Source organism: Humulus lupulus, chromosome 2 (genome assembly GCF_963169125.1).
Source record: "Humulus lupulus chromosome 2, drHumLupu1.1, whole genome shotgun sequence".
In the NCBI taxonomy this organism is placed as follows: domain Eukaryota; kingdom Viridiplantae; phylum Streptophyta; class Magnoliopsida; order Rosales; family Cannabaceae; genus Humulus; species Humulus lupulus.
The window spans coordinates 8,633,763-8,653,239 of NC_084794.1; the positions used below are offsets into that span (position 1 = coordinate 8,633,763).

General features: G+C 33.8%; 2 protein-coding genes across 2 annotated transcripts; one reads left to right on the forward strand and one right to left on the reverse strand.

The window, feature by feature from the left end:
* Positions 1-12,804: 12,804 nt before the first annotated feature.
* LOC133817171 (pectate lyase-like) lies at positions 12,805-15,048 on the forward strand. The gene is made up of 3 exons (XM_062249589.1): positions 12,805-12,978; positions 13,076-13,816; positions 14,224-15,048. The coding sequence occupies exons 1-3, from the start codon at positions 12,866-12,868 to the stop codon at positions 14,585-14,587; spliced, it is 1,218 nt and encodes a 405-aa protein (XP_062105573.1). The 5' UTR covers positions 12,805-12,865; the 3' UTR covers positions 14,588-15,048.
* Positions 15,049-18,159: 3,111 nt separating this feature from the next.
* LOC133813885 (classical arabinogalactan protein 6-like) lies at positions 18,160-18,696 on the reverse strand. Its single transcript, XM_062246917.1, has one exon. It carries the CDS (start codon positions 18,694-18,696, stop codon positions 18,160-18,162), a length of 537 nt encoding a protein of 178 aa, XP_062102901.1.
* Positions 18,697-19,477: the final 781 nt, after the last annotated feature.

Sequence of the window (19,477 nt, forward strand, 5' to 3'; positions counted from 1 at the left end):
GGCGGTACGGCGACTGAGATCGAGAGTGAGAGTGAGGGTGAGGTCTGCGACAATAAATAAATCGAAACTATAAGGCAAAGAGGAAAATGAGGGTCTGTGGCTGTGTAATTAGGTTTTATGCAGTGGAGGAGAATGATAAAATGTATCAGGGGCGATATTCTCTAATAATTTTAACAAATGGCAAAAATTTAAAAACATCAGGGGCAACTAATGATGTGTCGCCCCTGATTCTAGAATATTGTCGCCCCTAATAATTTTCACAAGTGGCAAAAATTTCTCAACATCAGGGGCGACTACTGATGTGTCGCCCCCCTAATAATTTTCAGAAGTGGCAAAAATTTCAAAATATCAGGGGCGACTCATATCAATATCAGGGGCGACTAATGATGTGTCGCCCCTGATTCTAGAATATTCGGAGCGACATATAGTCGCCCCTAATAATTTTCACAAGTGGCACAAATCTCAAAACATCAGGGGCGACTATGCGTCGCCCCTAATAATTTTTCAAAAGGCAAAATTTTCAAAATATCAGGGGCGACTCATACCAATATCAGGGGCGACTAATTATGTGTCGCCCCTGATTCTAGAATATTAGGGGCGACATGCAGTCGCCCCTAATAATTTTCACAAGTGGCACAAATCTCAAAACATCAGGGGTGACTCATACCAATATCAGGGGCGACTAATTATGTGTCGCCCCTGATTCTAGAATATTAGGGGCGACATGCAGTCGCCCCTAATAATTTTCACAAGTGGCACAAATCTCAAAACATCAGGGGCGACTCATACCAATATCAGGGGCGACTAATCATGTGTCGCCCCTGATACTAGAATATTAGGGGCGACTATGCGTCGCCCCTAATAATTTTTCAAAAGGCAAAAATTTTCAAAATATCAGGGGCGACTCATACCAATATCAGGGGCGACTAATGATGTGTCGCCCCTGATTCTAGAATATTCGCCCCTAATAATTTTCACAAGTGGCAAACATTCAAAACATCAGGGGCGACTCATACCAATATCAGGGGCGACTAATCATGTGTCGCCCCTGATACTAGAATATTAGGGGCGACATGTCGCCCCTAATAATTTTCACAAATGGCGAAAATCTCTCAACATCAGGGGCGACTGATACCAATATCAGGGGCGACTAATGATTTGTCGCCCCTGATTTTTAGAATATTAGGGGCGACATATGTCGCCCCTAATAGAGTCGCCTCTAAAACTAATATTTCTTGTAGTGAATTATGCTTTGATTATTGATTGAGCATGCCAAATGCCTTATATCTGAATATTTGACATATGATATATGTCTGTTTGTATTACCTAAATGAGGAAGCACTGACTTATTAGTCAGGGATTGGCAATGGTGTCAGTATCAACTGTGAAGCCGGGACTTATTAGTCAAGTTCGGCAGTGGTACTAGGCACTGGTCACACAGTGCTGACTTATAAGTCAGGAACGACTTTAGGGTGCTCAACGCAAGCCAACAAATGTTAGATCTAATCGACATCTGCATTGAATGACTCGAATGAGCATTAATGCCAGACCGACCCTAAGGTTGATGAAACTCATAAGCGCTTGTCTAGTCTAAGGGCTAGTTAATTAGAGCCAGAGCCAGAAAGGCTAAGGTGACCTACATGTCACATGGCTAGGAGGGTATGGGACCTCCAGAGGTTGACTTATTAGTCATCTATACAGAGTGTGACTTATTAGTCATTAATACAGAGTGTGACTCATTAGTCATCCATACAGAGATTGGCTTAATAGTTATTTATACAGAGCGTGACTCATTAGTCACCTGTAAAGAGTAAGACTCATTAGTCTCCTATATAGAGTGTGACTCATTAGTCACCTAGATAGAGATAGACTCATTAGTCATCGACACAGGGTATGACTTATTAGTCATTTATACAGAGTGTGACTCATAAGTCACCTATGCAGAGTGTGACTCATTAGTCACCCACTCCGAGACTGACTTATTAGTCATTTATCCAAGAAGCAAGTCCTCAGAGAATGACTCATTAGTCTTCTATTCAGATGCAGGACCCCATAATTATTTACTTGAATTTATTTGCATGCATGATGAGAGCTATTATTTCTAGGCATGCGCATTATGTTTCGATGACATGTTATTACTGTTCATGAGCATATTGAGTTTTCTTGCTGGGCTTTGGCTCACGGGTGATATGTGGTGTAGGTAAAGGCAAAAGAAAGATGGATCATCCTTGAGTTGAAGAGCTTAGGTGACGATGTGTACATATGCGGCTGCTCGACCGCCACGGTCGAGGGTTTGAAAGAGGAACTAGGGTTTAACCCTATTTTACCGCTTAGATTGGCCTGTTGTAAATATTTTCTTGTAATAGACATTTAAATTATATATTTGGGATCCCAACGTATATAGTAAACATTTTAATGAAACGTTACATCTTAACCAAAAAATTTAATCCCTAAACTGCTAATCATACTTAGTTATACGATTTTGGCCAAATGGCTCGATTAGCGAGTTTAGCACTGTTTACAAGGCAAACCGTAACGGTCCTTGGAGTTTAGGGCGTTACAAAAATTCTGGTAATTATTCACATCACTTCAAAATTAGTTAGGTATCTTTTCAGGTTCTTGTCATTTCTTTGAGATTTCATAATTAATTAAAGGACACTCAAGACAACTTGCCAAAGAGTAGTCAAGGGTAGATCATCAGTGGAAAGCTTAAGTTTTAAAAATCCAACACAGGGAACTTATATGCATTCCAGTTGGTTAGAAGAAACTATCTATTGAATATTGGAGTAGAAAATTTGTAGAGTCCAAGAACTTTACTTAGGTAGTTAGATAGTAGTAGCAATAGTAATAGTTGCAGTATTTTTATGACTGTGGATTTTGGTTCAAACCGGGATTTAGTTGGACACTCGTAGTAATACTTGTAGATTTTCTAAGTTTAACCCATAGTTTAAGAATATTAATTTTAACCTAAGGTTTGATTAATATGACTGATATTGATGGTGATATTTATTATATTATAAGGTTTAGATAGACTCAATAAGATAGTAACACATGTCTTGTGTATGTTTAATGATAATCAAATATTTCTGAGGAATAAGTTTATTAAGATCAAAATTTGAATATCCTAGGGTCTGTCAGCAGCTTTGAAATCGTTAAAGGACTTAGTCAAGGCTGTTTACTCAATTCAAATTAGGCTAAAAATGTGCAATTTCGTGTATAATATTTCAGCGTATGCCGATATATCGCAACACTAGGGGGCGATATATCGCCATATGAGGATATGAAAAACACATAAACTTCGCACGAACACCTCGACGAGCCTCAGGCATATTAGCCCAGGCGATATATCGCCTACTAAGGGTGATATATCGGCTCATGTACCATATTTTTGAATGTTTTTAAAATCAAGCTCATCTTAATCTTTAACCTCTTGATAAGTCCAGCATCTTTCTGACCGAGTCTTCAGCCTCTGCTGAACGATAATTCAAATATTTTTCACTTAAAAAGCCATTATTTTATTCAAGTTAAATGACCTAGTACCCAGCCATTTATTCATTCATCAAGCTGAGTTCAGAGCCTACAAGCTGCTAGGAGTACTTGAGAGTGTAAACACTTGGGTTGGGGATTATAAGCTTATCAAACACTTGTGATGTAAGGTTTATAGCACATTTCGGTTCGAGGTTTAGATCGGTCATAGAAGCATTCAAGGTATTCCAAATTCTAGTTCATTTTGGTATTGTTTTCCTTAAGTTCTTATAAGTTTTTCTACTCAAAATCCTAACTCATATTCTCTATTCTTGGTTAGGAATCTAAGATCTTGAACATAAGATTTTTGGTAAGTATATTCTTGATGATATAGTTCGGCTATTCTTTTCATCCCTTTTTCTTTAGTATGCTCACCCTTTCTTTGATGGTTTTTAGGAGTGTTCCAAAGTCTCAATCCTGTTCTCATATTACGGTATTTTTGGTAAGGAAAATAGGATAGGATTTTATATGTTATGTTATGTGTTATGTTATATGTTATATGTTATATTATGTATGTTTGTAAACTTGGGCATATGACTTGTATAACTAACAAGCCCCAATAAATTTATGGGCATATGACTTGCTTAGCTAGCAAGCCCCACAAATCTAATGGGCATATGACTTGTTTAGTTTACGAGCCCAAGTAATCATGGTCATTATAGTATATGTGACTTATGTTTATGATATGTCTTAGTATATGTTGCGATATAAATGTTATGTATATGATATACGTGTTAGGTTTTCCTTCCTGGGCATTAGGCTCATTCCTTTATGTTTATATGTGCAGGAAAATAGCTTTGGTGGCGGGAAAGGTTCTTGGAAGCTTGGAGATGTGTATTGATGCGGGATGGAATCAATGGACTGAGCGTTCGATTCGAGGATGAAGTCTCTTTAATTATGGTTTTTCTATGTATTTTTCCGCAATTGGTTTGTAATAAGTTTTAATTAAGTTTTCATTATGTCAAAGTTATGTTTTGTTTCAAACAATGGGATCCCAATGTCCTACTTATGAATTTTATATAGTTTTAAACCTTTACCTTACAGTTTTGAAATAAAGATATGTTGTTTCAAATGTATGTTTTCGTAAGATTAGTATAGAAATTAGTAATAGTCCAAAGTCTAGTATAGTTGGGTCGTTACAGTTTGAGCCTTTCTAGCCAACTCGGAAAAAAAAATTGTATCCTTAGTCACCCTAATTGAGCCTAGGCCTATTTTTTGTTTGAAACCCCAAATTGTTGAAACTTAACGAAAATTTTATCAAATATCCTAACCATAATAATATCACGAGCATACAAAGATAATTTGGGATGATGTTTTGTAATGGAAAGCATTTTGGGTTTTCAAGAGAGAAAAAATGAATGAGAGAAAGTTTCTTCTTGAAAGAGAAAAAGATAAAAAAAATTATCATGGAGTACACTCCCTTAAGGAAATATATTATATACACAAAGTTTGGGGGAGTGAGCTTTGCTAAAAAAAAAAGAGAAAAAGAAATATATATAAAATAAATAAAGAAGAAAAAAAATGAAATATATATATCTCATTCATGTGAAGGTTATTCAATGTGGGTGTTGGGGATTTATGTGTACATGGTTGTTTGAGAGGTTAGTATGCTTATGGTATTAGTGCCTAAATGACTTTCTTATCTACCTTACCTAAGTCATACATTGTAAGCCATTAAAGTCCTATAGATTCTTAAGCATGCGTTGTTTACATTAGTGGAGAATAATGAGTCATGCAAACTTTTGGAATAATACTGATTGTGGTATGACTGTGAGAATTTGATGTGCATAACTATGTCAATTGCTTGATTTTTAATCATTATGGTGAATAGTTAAAGGATGTGAATGATGATTAGTTGATTATGGTAGTGGTTGAGATTGAAAATCTGGATTGTGTTGTTGGGAAATTTCTGAAGCTTTATGTAAGCATGGTATTCAAGAAATTGAAGCTTGAATGTTATTGTTGGTTTGATTCGCGTTGTGTGAGTGTGTTTAGTTATTATTTAGTGTATGTTTTGAGTCGTTACTCGACGGCGAGTAATTGTCAAGTTTGGGGGAGTTTGATAAGTGAATTTTAGATTCACTTATTAGTGTCATTTTATATCTAATATTGTAGGTGTCTAGGTTGTTTTGTTTGGTTTTACACTTGTGTTGTGTATGTGTAGGGTCCAAGGAGAAGTGGAGCAAAGTTCGTACAAAACGGGAGTGAAACGGAGAAAAAATAAAAAAAATGTGAAATAGGGCTACAACCCCTTGTTCTAGCACTGCAACCCTATCCTGAAGATTCAGCGTTCCAGAATTTGCCCAGGCGCTGCAGCGCCATCATCATAGGATGCACCGCAATTTTTTACTTGAATTAGGGCTGCATCGCCATCATTAAGCGCTGCAGGGCCTGACTGTTATAGAGAGCATGTATTTGACCTTCCAGTATCGCAACAACGCCCGTTCGAGGGGCAACAACGCCTAGATCCGTACGAAAAATTTAAGTGACGAATTTTGAAGGAAAAAATAGGTCTTTTGAGGGGTTATGAAAGGAAAAACATAATTAGGGTTCTAAAGACGTTTTGGAAGAGATTAGACCTAGGATTACATGCTTGGAAAGGAAAAAGGAGGCTAGAATTCATCAACATCCCCATCATTACATCTAGTTTCTTTCTTCCTCCTTTTATTTTAGTTTTTAATTATGAATAATTACATTGCGATTGTGTTTAAGTTTGTAATGGAGAACTAAATTCCTTTTGTGCTAGAGTATTAGATGGAGTTCACCCATCATGAGACTATTCCAGGTCAAGCACGCTTAACTTTGGAGTTCTCAAGTGATGGGCTACCAAAAAGAAGATGCATCTTGTTGGCATAGGTAGTACCCATTAATCCATTTAAGTCCTCTTTAACAATGTAGTCTCATACCTACACAGCCTTAGAATCATCACACTTGACCTTCCTCAGGCAATGTGGGATTGCACAAATTTTACCCAGTCTTTCCCCCTGCAGATGACGGGATTCTGACTGTCACAATCACCCTCTATTATTGGTCTGACGTCCCCGTCGACCACATTTTCAGCTAGGTCAAGAGTCTAATACCATTTGTAACGCCCAACGTCACTATGGTTGATTCCTGGAATGATGACTGACCCTACAAACCAACACGAGTCTTTCCAGCGTGCTTTGTCCTCACTCGCACGCTTCCTGGGAAAACTTCCCAGGAGGTCACCCATCATGAGACTACTCCAAGTCAAGCATACTTAACTTTGGAGTTCTCAAGTGATGGGCTACTACAAAGAAGATGCATCTTGTTGGCATAGGTATTACCTATCAATCCATTTAAGTCATCTTCAACTATGTAGTCTCATACCTACATAGTCTTAGTATCATCGCACTTGACCTTCCCCAGGCGATGTAGGATTGCACAACTTTTACCTAGTCTTTTCCCCTATAGATCACGGGATTCTGACTGTCACAAAACTGCACCCACTATGTGATGTACATGATTAGGGCTTGGCCCGAATGATGAATATAGTTTTCATTGGGCTTTGGTCCCTGTAAATGCGTATAATTATGATTATGCATGTAATTATTGATGAAGCACGTTGAATGCTCTATATGTGGATATTTGTTATATGATGAATGCTTGTTTGCATTATATATATTTGAGAAAAGCATTGACTTATGAGTCAAGGGTAGAAATAGCGCATTGAGCGCTGGTCTATATGATTATATCTAATCAGGAGAGCATTACACGCTCGTTTGACCCAATGGTCGTAGAAAACTAAAGCGATTGGCTAGCTCTATGGCTAGTTACTCAGAGCTAGGGTAAATGACCCAGGTTGACCTCATGGTCACATGGCTAGTGCAAGGACCCCAGGTTGACTCTATGGTCATCTGATTAGGGTTGCGAGCCCCAGAATGATTTCATAATCATTTATTTGTACCTGTATGCATGCATAAGTAGGTTATTACCACTGGGCATGCTAGATCTACATCTAAATCTGAATACATTGTTCATGCACTTCTATTAAGTTTTCTTGCTGGGTCTTGGCTCACAGGAGCTACGTGGTGCAGGTAAAGGGAAAGAAAAGCTAGACTAGCCATGAGTTCGAGAGCTTAGGTGGCGATGTGTACATATGCGGCCGCTTGACCACCATGGCCAAGGTTTCTCAGAGGAACTATGTTGTAATCCTATTTTTGCCGCTTAGGTTTGCGGGTTGTAACTTTTGAATTGTAATGACCTTTTTGGAATTGTAAACAACTTTGTAAACATTATTATGGGATCACATGTACAATTTAATGTTTTAATGAAACATTCATTCCTTTTAATCGAAATTTTTAATCCTGGACCAGTAATCACACTTAGATACATGTTTATGGCATAATGACTTGTTTAGCGAGTTAAGTACTATTTAAAACACAGTGTAACGGTCTTGACTAACCAGGGCGTTACATTAACTTTGTTAAAATAATTCATACAATCAATATAATATTGTCATTGAGTATATTTGTCACACCAATTTGTGTTTGTAAATGTAATGTTAAATTTTTATATTATATTAATAAAAAAATGTTCATAACTTAAATTATGTGATTAATATTTAGCGGTAAAATAGTTTCTCCAACAAATATTTAGTTGGAGAAATATTTTGTTTCGTGACAAAATTAAATTAGTCTTTAAAAGAGTTTTATTGTAATCACTAAGAGCAAAAATTAGCGCTCTTATGACTAAATTATTTTTGTATTTAACTACTAGGACAAACAAAATTTGTGACTATATATGTTGGTCATAGAAAATCTATACAATTAATGATCACTAAATGATGTTTAATGGCAAGAATAAATTATCTAAGACCAGTTTCTTGTGACTAAGGTGGCTGAACAAAATTAGTCACATTGAAAACATTCAACGATTAAATTATGGGATTTTATGACTATTTTTTAATTACTGAAAAATGATTTATTTATTTATTTTGTAGTGTACATTTCTGAAGTGAAAAAAAAATGAAAATTATAATGACTCGTACATTTAATTTTTTTAAGGGTCATTTAATAAAATATATATTTATATATACAAAGTGGAGCACACAATGATTTGTAAATAATAGGGTATGGGGTCATACAGGCAAAGAAGAAGCGGGTGGCTGTGAAGTTTTTAATATATATATATATATATATATGAGATAATTTTTATATAGGGTTTTCGCTTTAAGTCTTTCCGGTAGGGCTCTCAGTGTTTTTCGACCCATAAATAGTTTTATGCGCGACTTTTTTTATGACCGTGTATATTGTAGCTATTTAGAGCATCCTGCAAATTTTTAGAAAATTTTGAATAGTTTACAGTATTGAAAACTAGGTTCAAACATGTTGTTTTCCACGCGCATAAAAAAAATTAGTCACGCGTGCAACAACATGTTTGAACCTAGTTTTCGATACTATAAACTATTCAGAATTTTCTGAAAATTTGCAGGATGCTCTAAATAGCTACAATATACACGGTCATAAAAAAAAATCGCGCCAAAAACTGTTCACGGATTGTAAACACTGAGAGTTCTACCGGTAGGGCTTAAAATGAAGCCCCTATAGAAGAATTCTCCTCTATATATATAAATATATATTATCAAGTTGCAAAGTAGAATGGAGCATACAATAATTTGTGAAGTTTTTAATAATTCTCTTCACATACATGTAAGGATTAAACGAAAATTCTTAAAAAAACTGTGAAGAGACTATAAGATTATTTGTGTTTGATTAAAAATCGAATCTCACTAATAATGATAATCTTAAAACCAATTGAGTCACCTTATAATTAGGTTAATTTTGATCTACAATAATATTATTACGCTTGTTAATAATCATGTGGCTAGCTGAGTAGGGTCCATAAAAATTAATTTGGTTAATAAGCTTTTGTTTTTGCTTATAACTAATTAAAAGCATAAAATAAGTAAAAACTTTGATTTATTTTTTTGGTTTGAATAATTATTATATAAAAATCTTTTTTTAATGATTTTTTTAAAAATGTTTGGATATCAATAAAAAAATTGAAATTATGAATTATGAAAATTGCTCTAATATAAAAAATAACTTCTCAAAAGTGATTTTGAAAAAAGTTAGGGAATCCTACATTCTTCCAAAAAGACTTGAATAAAAAAATAATTTTTATTTTTTATCCAAACATGTTTAAAATGACTTTTTTTTTAATTGTAAAAGCTAAAAAAGAAGAGCTTATAAAAGTCTAGCCTAATGTGGTAATGTAGCTGTCTATACTAAGAGCATCTCCTATAAAAGTGGTGTATAACTATTTTTTAGCTCATTTTTATAAAATGAAACTCTAATAGTGCTTTAAAATGTGACAAATTTAGCACAGGCTAAAAATTGTATAAAATTTGGCACAGTATGTGCTAAATTTGGCCCACAATAAATGTCACATTTTTAATTATTTTTTTGTCACTTATTAATACGATTTATTAATTAAAAAATATTTTAAATTTATCTTTTAATAAAAAAATTAATTATTTTTATATTTTCAATAAACATTAATAAATGTATAAACTTTTTTTTAACTAAATTGCATTCTGTGCATTTTGAAATACAAATGTAAAAAATAAGACAAATATAACATCACATACTTTAGGTCAAATTTTTTAGATGAGAACATAACAAGCAAATTAAGGTAGTATGAACTCAGATGTTCAAATGTTGAGGAAAAGCAGTTGGTAGTTATTTGACTTTATTATCCAATAGTATTGCCATGTTATTGGACTATGCATTTCATGGGGTTATGTTATACTACCCAATTTTCGGCATTAAATAAGTTTCACTATCATTATATTGGTCCTAAATTGTCAAAAAATTCAAGTCAAATGTTGGTATTTTTACCGCAGTCAGTGGGGGAAAACCTCAAAATTAATCTAGTTATTCAATAAAAAGTAACTACTAGTATATAATTAAACGTACTCTAATTAAACTTTAGCCAATTATAGTAAAATATTATAAAGAAGGTGAAAACAACATATTTAAGATCAAATAATGTACAGTAATAGTTAATGTGTTTTCGTTTGCTAGTATATAAGAGATAAAAAGTCTAAAGAAGACATCATTGGTGAGTAGTAAGTAAGAAAATATGTTCCAATAGAGGGGAACTGCTAAAGTCCAAAAGGTGTTTGGGAGTTTGGTTTGTCTCTACGTCAGGTACTCACTTGTACCTAACAAAGCTCATATATATATATATATATATATATATATATATATATTTTATATCATAATAATTTTACAATATTTTTAGGGAATATAATATCTTTTTCAAAAAAAACATACAAAATATATATATACAGAATAATTTTTTTATAGGGGTTTCATTTTAAGCTTTACCGGTAGGGCTCTCAGTGTTTCCCGACCTATGAACAGTTTTTGGCGCGATTTTTTTTATGACCATGTATATTGTAACTATTTAGAGCATCCTGCAAATTTTCAGAAAATTCTGAATAATTTACAATACCGAAAACTAGGTTCAAATATGATGATTTCCACGCGCATAAAAAAAATTAGTGACGCGTGCAACAACATGTTTGAACTTAGTTTTCGGTACTGTAAACTATTCGGAATTTTCTGAAAATTTGACGGACACGGTCATAAAAAAAATCGCGCCGAAAATTATTCACGACTCGAGAACACTGAGAGCCTTACCGGTAGGGCTTAAAGTGAAACTCCTATAGAAGAATTCCCCAGTATATATACCTTCCAGTCTTTATAAATAACAAAGTGGTATCCTCTATTTTGTTATTCCTACCAAAGTGATACCCTTAACTTATTTTTGATCAAAAATATTTTTCAAAGACCATATAACCACTACTTATATATTTTGTCTATAATTAAAATTATTTTTTAATTCTTTTAATAAATTAATAATACTTAAAATTTATTTTTAAAAACATATAAACTTAAACAAATAATAGAAAAATGAGAATAAAAATAATTAAGTTTTATTTTTAATTCTTTTAATAAAGTAATAAACACATAAACATACATATATTTAAGTTTTATTTATGTAGGTATGTATGTACTTAAATAAATAGTAATATTTTACGTTTATTTAAGTTAAAATCAAATGTTAAATAATAATAAATTATTTTTTATTATTTCTATATTTTATTCTTTTTTTTAAGTTTATATATTTTTAAAAATAATTTTAATTACTGACAAAATATATAATCAGGGATAAAATGTTCTTTGAACAAATAATTTTGATCGAAAATAAGTACATGGTACAATTTTGGTAGGAACAACAAAAGAGAAGATACTATTTTGGTATTTATGAAAACTAGAAAGTATATCTGTTTTTATTTTGTATAAAGAGAAATAATAATTGCACTCAAAATATATACCAAAATATTACATACAGTGTTGTGTCAGTTTAGTCTAGCCATCACAATTATTAAAACTAAGACTCACTGTTTTAAATACAGTGACACTGTATATAATATTTAGGTGTATATTTCGGTGCACTTACCATTAATCTTCAATCTTCGTAGAAAACCGGAGGACCAAAATAGTATAATCACGGATTATTATTTGTATGGCAGTTTAATTTCCTTTTCCTTTTAACTTTTGTAATGTTAGTTTTTGTGCGCTGGAATTCACAAGTAACTGATATGTGAATCTTTTTAACTCTACATGTGAACACACTTGTTGGCCAAGAAATTACAAAATATAAAATAAAGCTATCCAGGGTTGTTTATTTCACTACTCTAGCTAGTTATGTGGATAAAATGGCAAAAGACAAACAGAAAAAAGCAGAATAAAGTAGTAACATAAAAATTACAGTGTTCATACTAACACTACATATCATATTATGACCATGGTTTATATATCCACACACAAAGTATAAATACTCTTAATTAATATATTGACTGAAACTGACAAATCTGTTAGCTCAGAGAATATTATTAATGCCTGCCAGTATTTATTTTTAAAAGCTTATTACAATTAATTAACACATTGTTAACAGTGACTTCTTATATAGTGACAGGGCTACTGTCCAGATTGAGAAGTCAACTATTTTGACTTGGGGATAGCCCAAAAACTTGATTAACGGTCTTTAAACTAACAAAGTCAAGATTATTATGCGTAGAAAGAGTTAATCAAATAGGCACACTCACACCATTATAAACCCTAAAATTACGATCAGCTAAGTTGGCCCCACCTTGCTTAAAATAATCACGCCATCACTCTCGGCTTTAATCACTTATAAATTCGCACACTAATTAGCTATCACTACACCACTCCTCACCCAAAAGTCTCACCCCACTTCTCTCTCTTTTTTTTTCCTTTTCTAACTCAACTCAAAACTCAAAAACATGGCAAGACTTTCCACTTTGCTTATCTTGTTTCTCACATCTTTTCTGGCTGCAACTTCAGTGTCTTTTGCTTCGGTTCAAGACCCTGAAACTGTTGTACAAGACGTACACCGGTAATTATAATAATCTATTATATATTCTTATTCAAATATGATATAATATATATGAATTTATTCTAATATATATGTGTTATATACATTTTTGTTTTAGGAGCATCAATGCCTCTAGGAGAAACTTGGGCTACTTGTCATGCAGCACAGGAAATCCCATTGATGATTGTTGGAGGTGCGACCCTAACTGGGAGAAGAACCGTCAGCGCCTGGCCGACTGCGCAATTGGGTTCGGTAAGGACGCCATTGGAGGCAAAAATGGCCGAATCTACGTGGTGAGTGACGCCGGAAACGATGACCCTGTAAACCCCAGGCCAGGAACTCTTAGACACGCGGTGATACAAGATGAACCATTGTGGATCATATTCAAGAGAGACATGGTGATCAAGCTGGAGAAGGAGCTGGTGATGAACTCGTTCAAGACGATCGACGGTCGAGGAGCGAGCGTTCACATTGCCGGAGGGCCGTGCATCACTGTACATTATGCGTCCAACATCATCATCCATGGCCTCCACATCCACGACTGTAAGCCTGGAAGTAGTGGCGATATCAGAAACTCCCCAGAACATTCCGGGTATTGGAGAGTATCGGACGGTGATGGAGTGTCGATATTTAATTCGAAAAACGTCTGGGTTGACCACTGCTCGCTTTCGAATTGCCAGGATGGACTCATTGATGCCATCCATGGATCCACGGCTATAACTCTCTCTAACAACTACTTCACTCATCATGACAAGGTCATGCTTTTGGGACACAGTGATTCGTACACTCAGGACAAGAACATGCAGGTCACCATTGCTTTCAATCATTTTGGAGAAGGCCTTGTTCAAAGAATGCCAAGGTAATTAAGTTAATCACAATAATCGATTAATTTTTAATTTGACATATAAGATATTGAATGATATGAATGCACACAAAAATTATCCCTATATAAAAAGTACTTTAAGATGCACAATATTATATGAAGTCACATTTTATGTGGTTGAACTCATGTGACGGTGGGACCACATTGGATCAAACTTTCTCCCTCCATTTCTGGTTGAACTTCAAATAGGATCTTTACTTAATGTGGCACTAACTAATAACCACGTTAAGGTGCCTTATAGTAATACTTACACACAAAATATGCACATAGTAAAGAATCACTATATATGTATTTAAATGTATATAATAATATTTTGGTGCATTTTGTGTCTCTACTCAAAATTCTAATATTTGTTCGAATGCATATATATGTGGCTGTTGCAGGTGTAGACACGGTTATTTCCATGTGGTGAACAACGACTACACGCACTGGGAAATGTACGCCATCGGAGGCAGTGCATCACCTACGATCAACAGCCAAGGCAACAGGTTCCTGGCGCCGGACGCGCGGTTCAAGAAGGAGGTGACAAAGCACGAGGATGCGCCAGAGAGCGAATGGAGGGGCTGGAACTGGCGCTCCGAAGGAGATCTCTTCCTCAATGGAGCTTTCTTCCGCCAGTCCGGGGCTGGTGCCTCCTCCTCAAGCTATGCTAGGGCTTCCAGTCTCGGTGCCAGGCCTTCTTCTCTTGTTGGCTCTATCACTGTTGCTTCTGGTGCCCTCAACTGCAGGAAGGGATCTCGTTGTTGAGCTATGCAGTAATAGGTGAAAATGGCCATTTTTTGAAGTGATCTTGAATTTGGTCTAATTGTGATAATTTTTTTTTGCAAAACTGTCTAAAATTTCAGCGTCGGACATTTTGCAAAAAAATTATCACAGCTAAGGCAAAATACAAAATAATTTAAAAAAATAAGCCATTTTGACAACAAAAAAAACCCTATATATAAATAACTGCTGGTGTAGCAATATAGCTAAGTTTACTTGTTGCCCCAGTAGTTTAAATTAATCAATTAGTATGTCACGTACCATATTTAATTATGGTCATTTTGTAGTTTTCTTAAATTTTAATGTTTTTGAGAAAATTTTATGTTTTTTTTTAATCTTAGTATCAACCTCTGCCTACTAGCTATAGCTAGCTTATTAGCTTGTAACTTCAATCATTAAAAGCCAGTACAATTGTAGTGAGCTGCATAGATCGAGCAATAGCAGAAGTGTTGTCTCTTAATTTAGTTATATTATCAATGTTAGTTATTATAAAATATATATAAGTGTTATATAATCAGAGAGCGACTACAACGCATTCTTTTTTTTTGCAATACTGGTGCATCTTTTTTCTATTTCGGCACCTTAATAGTTATAATCTCAAATTTTTTTATATGCTAGTGTACTTTATAGTTATCTAGAACATCCTACAAATTTTCAAAATATTCTAAATAAATTATGGTACCGAAACAGAGTCTAAATTGTCTGTTGCACGCGTGCCTGTTTTTTTGTGTACGCGTGTAAAATTTGATAGTTAGAACTCTGATTTCGGCTTCGTAAACTATTCAGAATTTCTTGAAAATTTGTAAGATATTCTAAATACATATAATGTACACCGTCATAAAAAAAAATTAGGATTATATCTATCCAATTACCGAAAATAAAAAAAAATATACTGGTATTATAAAAAAAATAATGCGTTCTAATAGTTACCTATATACTTATATTGTTAAGTATTTTGTTCAAATATACATTTTCATTTTTTGTTTAATGAAAAAGCTAATATTGACGAGTTGAGTACGTAATACATACGTATGTATATGTATGTATAAAAGGAAATCTAAGATAAAAATTCCATTAAAAAGTCAAAATAACATACACACATGGAAGATATATATAGCCATCGCTAGAGATCTCAATTTATCCCGTCAATCACGCACGGGCGGCCTCGGCGGAGCATATAATTACTTTATTGGATCTGCTCTGGTCCGTGTGGGACCATTTGCTTTGCCATGTTATGTATGTACATTATTCCATGTTCAAAGTCATCGCATACTAATGACACCAACTACGTCATGCAACTTAAGTAAAGATATACGCATATATAAAATTATTATTTGTCAAAGTAAATATTTGAATTTTTTTAGAGTGGTGATTATTTTGTTTATTGGTAAGTGCTTAGAAATTGTAATCTAATTTTTTTATACCACCGTTTATAATATAATTATAGAGTATAAGTTATTTATAAATTCATAATAATTTATAGTGGCGAAATAAGATTCAAATAATAAATTATACGTGTACTTGATTTTTTTTATACACGTGTAAAATAAATTATTTGATATCGTCATATAAAAAAAATTGAGTTACAGTTTCTCCAAATGCAAAAAATAGAAATGCCCTTAAAGGTAAAAATAATGCCCTACTATAGAAGCTCCCAATATATATAATTTATGTACATATTTTTACAAAAATGAGTGTATTCATGTTTTTTTTGGTGAATAAGAATAATTGTATTGCTCAAAAATAAATCATGTACACTTATAGTTTCCTTCTACCTCTATGTTACTTACATTCCACATCTAACTTTACAATTTCTGATACCATTCCATATATCCCTATTTTGTTTCCCTTTATACATTACAGTAAGTCTCAGTTTTAGCTCTCTCTTAATGACCTCCATTGTATGATTGACATGCCAAGTCTTAGAAGACCACAATATATCATTTCTGACTCTCCAGATATGGTAGACTAGAGCTGACACAACAGCTATGTAAAAACTTCTCCTGAGTTTGGTTAGGTGTTTTGCTTTGGAAATCCAACGCAATAATGTGTGATAATCCCTTGTTTGAGCTCTGCAACCAATCCACTCTTTCAACTTCACAAGACATAAGTTGCTGTAATCACATTGAAAAAATAGATGTGATATCTCTTCTGTATGATTCCCACATAGCAAGCACATTTTATCCACTACCTGACAATGTTTATTGAGGTAGCCTCTGGTTTTCAACTTCTAGTGTAACGTAGTCATATTATAATAATTAATGTATATGTGTTTCGGTATTCATGTTTACTACGTAGTCATATTATAATAATTAATGTACGATATAAAATATTTTTAAAATTTTGAATTCGGAAAAGATCATTTTTAATAAACAAATTTATTGTTATGAATTAAGAGAGTGATAATTCTTAGATTTTTAATTGATAATCAACAAAATTAAAGTTTAAAAAATTTCCTAATATATAATATGTAATTATATAATTATATTTGTATACTTTTGATTTGATATTATTGTCAATTATTTTACTTTGAAATGAAACTATATTGAATAAGGAAGAAAGGCAAAATAGAGTTGAGATTTTATTGAGACTATAATGTTTTTGTTATCAGTTAATATTTCATTTTCTATTTGGGAATAAAAAAATTATTCCGAATGCATAATATAAGGAGTAAAAATTGAGAGAGATTTTCTTCTGCCAATAAAATTTATTGTCTAACCAAAACACATCAAAAATTACTTGAGGTTGAACTATTGTTTTAAATAAGAAAAGAAAATTCAAACAAACTGCAGAAAAAAAATATCAAATCTTGAGCCAACAGCGGTACAATCTCTTTTTGTGGGTCCCTATAAGTCAATGGACCATCAAATTTTTAATTTTTTTTTACTGTGCTTTTGCTTGGTTCAATAAAATGCAATATTTAGGATTTTCCCAATTTGTAATAATAATAATGTAATTTGAAAGTGAAAATATAATTTAATAAAGAAAAAAAATTGAGATGCGGAAGCCTGCAGCTAGCTAGACACACATGGCTTCGCCCATATACGTATATAATGAACAGCAAGTTTAAGTTTATGTTTTCAAATATGTATCTATATATATATAATAATACATTTCGGATCAAACAAATCATGGTAACTTTATTTGTCAAATAATGTAGTAATTAATAAGAACAACGAGAGATATAATTTTGCATCAGAAAAGAATAGCTTCGAAATTCTTATCAAAATGTAGTTGTACAATGAATAACACAAATTAACGGGCAATTACAATTTACTCATCGTGATCGATTATGATGAGTAATATAAAACTTAAATCTTAAACTTAAAGGGGATTGTGTGATGTCTTCTTCATCGATCAATTATACGTACTCGTCATTGTATATCGATATCCATGATTTGAAGGAAAGATATATACCTCTAATATATATATATATATGCATGTATATGTATATATATATATTAGAGGATAATATCATAATTATTTCCTCCCTAATTAAGTATTAAAGGTAAAACACACACACGTAACGCAGCTGCTAGTTTTCATTATTTAATTTATTAGAAAGCAAAGAAGCCAACCACGGCTGCAACACCAACTGCAGCAACACCTGATGAGACGCCGAGAGCGGCGGCGCCGTTGCTCCCCCCATCTGCATCAGGGGCTTCGGCGGGGGAGGGTCCATCGGAGATATCAGTGTTTTCTTCTGCTGGGGCGGGTGACACGGTTGAGTACTCGCTTCCGGGGGAGGGAGGAGAGGAAGTGTCCGAGGAGTCGGGTGACGATGCCGGAGACGAGGAGGACGAGGAGGAGTCGGGAGACGACGCTGGAGTCTCGGAGGAGGACTTGGGAGAAGGAGCTGAGGGCGAAGAAGATGGAGCCTTGGCCGGAGCTTTGGTTGGGGTGGAAGAGGATTTTGGAGCTTCGGAACCGGAGCTAGGTTTGGGAGAAGCAGCTGGGGAAGCCGAGGGAGATGTTTTGGGTGACGATTTCGGTGACGGCGAGGCGGTGGGGCTGGTGGATGGTGCCTGTTGTTGGGCTACAACTCCGGCTACGGCGACGAAGATAAGAGCCAGAACAAAAACTTGGCGTGCCATATTGATTATTATATGTACAAAAACAAAAGGGTAATATAAATTTTTTGACGTTGGAAGATATATAAAGGGATTCTTAATTAATTCAGATTGTTATTGCAGTGGATTTCTCTCTAAGAAATAATATAATATGAAGAGAAACACTGCAGAGAAGAAATTAAGAATGAGGATGTTGGAGAAGAAGATTATGGGACTTTATAAAGTTTGAGAGGTCAAAGGTAGGTACGATCGTACGTGGTGCATGCATGCATGGCTGGGTTTGGACGTTGATTTCTTCGGTTGAGACAGTTGGGAAGACTAGACGGTCGGTCATGTTTGTCTCGCCGAGTTTAAAGGGCTATCACAAGACCAAAATTATTATTATTATTTTGTATATAATTCATATATTGACACCAATCACCACACCCTTTTGTTAATTTTTCAAGTTAATCCTAAAATAGACAATTTTCAGTTTTCAACTAATTTGAAAAATCCAAAATAAATCCCCACCCAATCAAATTTGTTAATAATATTGTTATTTTTTTTAAAATTTGAAATAACAAAAATTCATAATAATTTATAACTAAATTGGTTAATTTATTTATTGTCTTCTTCGTTGGTGAGTTGATGATCATTCCTCAACTTGGACTGGTTGTACGTGTGGTTATCATCAATTCCTTGTTCTCTTATATATCTTTTTTTTTTTATTAAATAGTATACTCTTTTAACTTTAAATTGAAAATGTACGATGGAAAAGACGAAATTATTGGTAATAAAATTTTATGTATTTCTAAGATAATTGAAA

Coding starts and splice junctions, on each gene's coding strand:
- LOC133813885 (XM_062246917.1), bottom strand. CDS start 18,696: ATGGCACGCCAAGTTTTTGTTCTGGCTCTTATCTTCGTCGCCGTAGCC.
- LOC133817171 (XM_062249589.1), top strand. CDS start 12,866: ATGGCAAGACTTTCCACTTTGCTTATCTTGTTTCTCACATCTTTTCTG. Junction 12,979..13,075: donor GTTGTACAAGACGTACACCG/GTAATTATAATA, acceptor TTTTTGTTTTAG/GAGCATCAATGCCTCTAGGA. Junction 13,817..14,223: donor CTTGTTCAAAGAATGCCAAG/GTAATTAAGTTA, acceptor TGGCTGTTGCAG/GTGTAGACACGGTTATTTCC.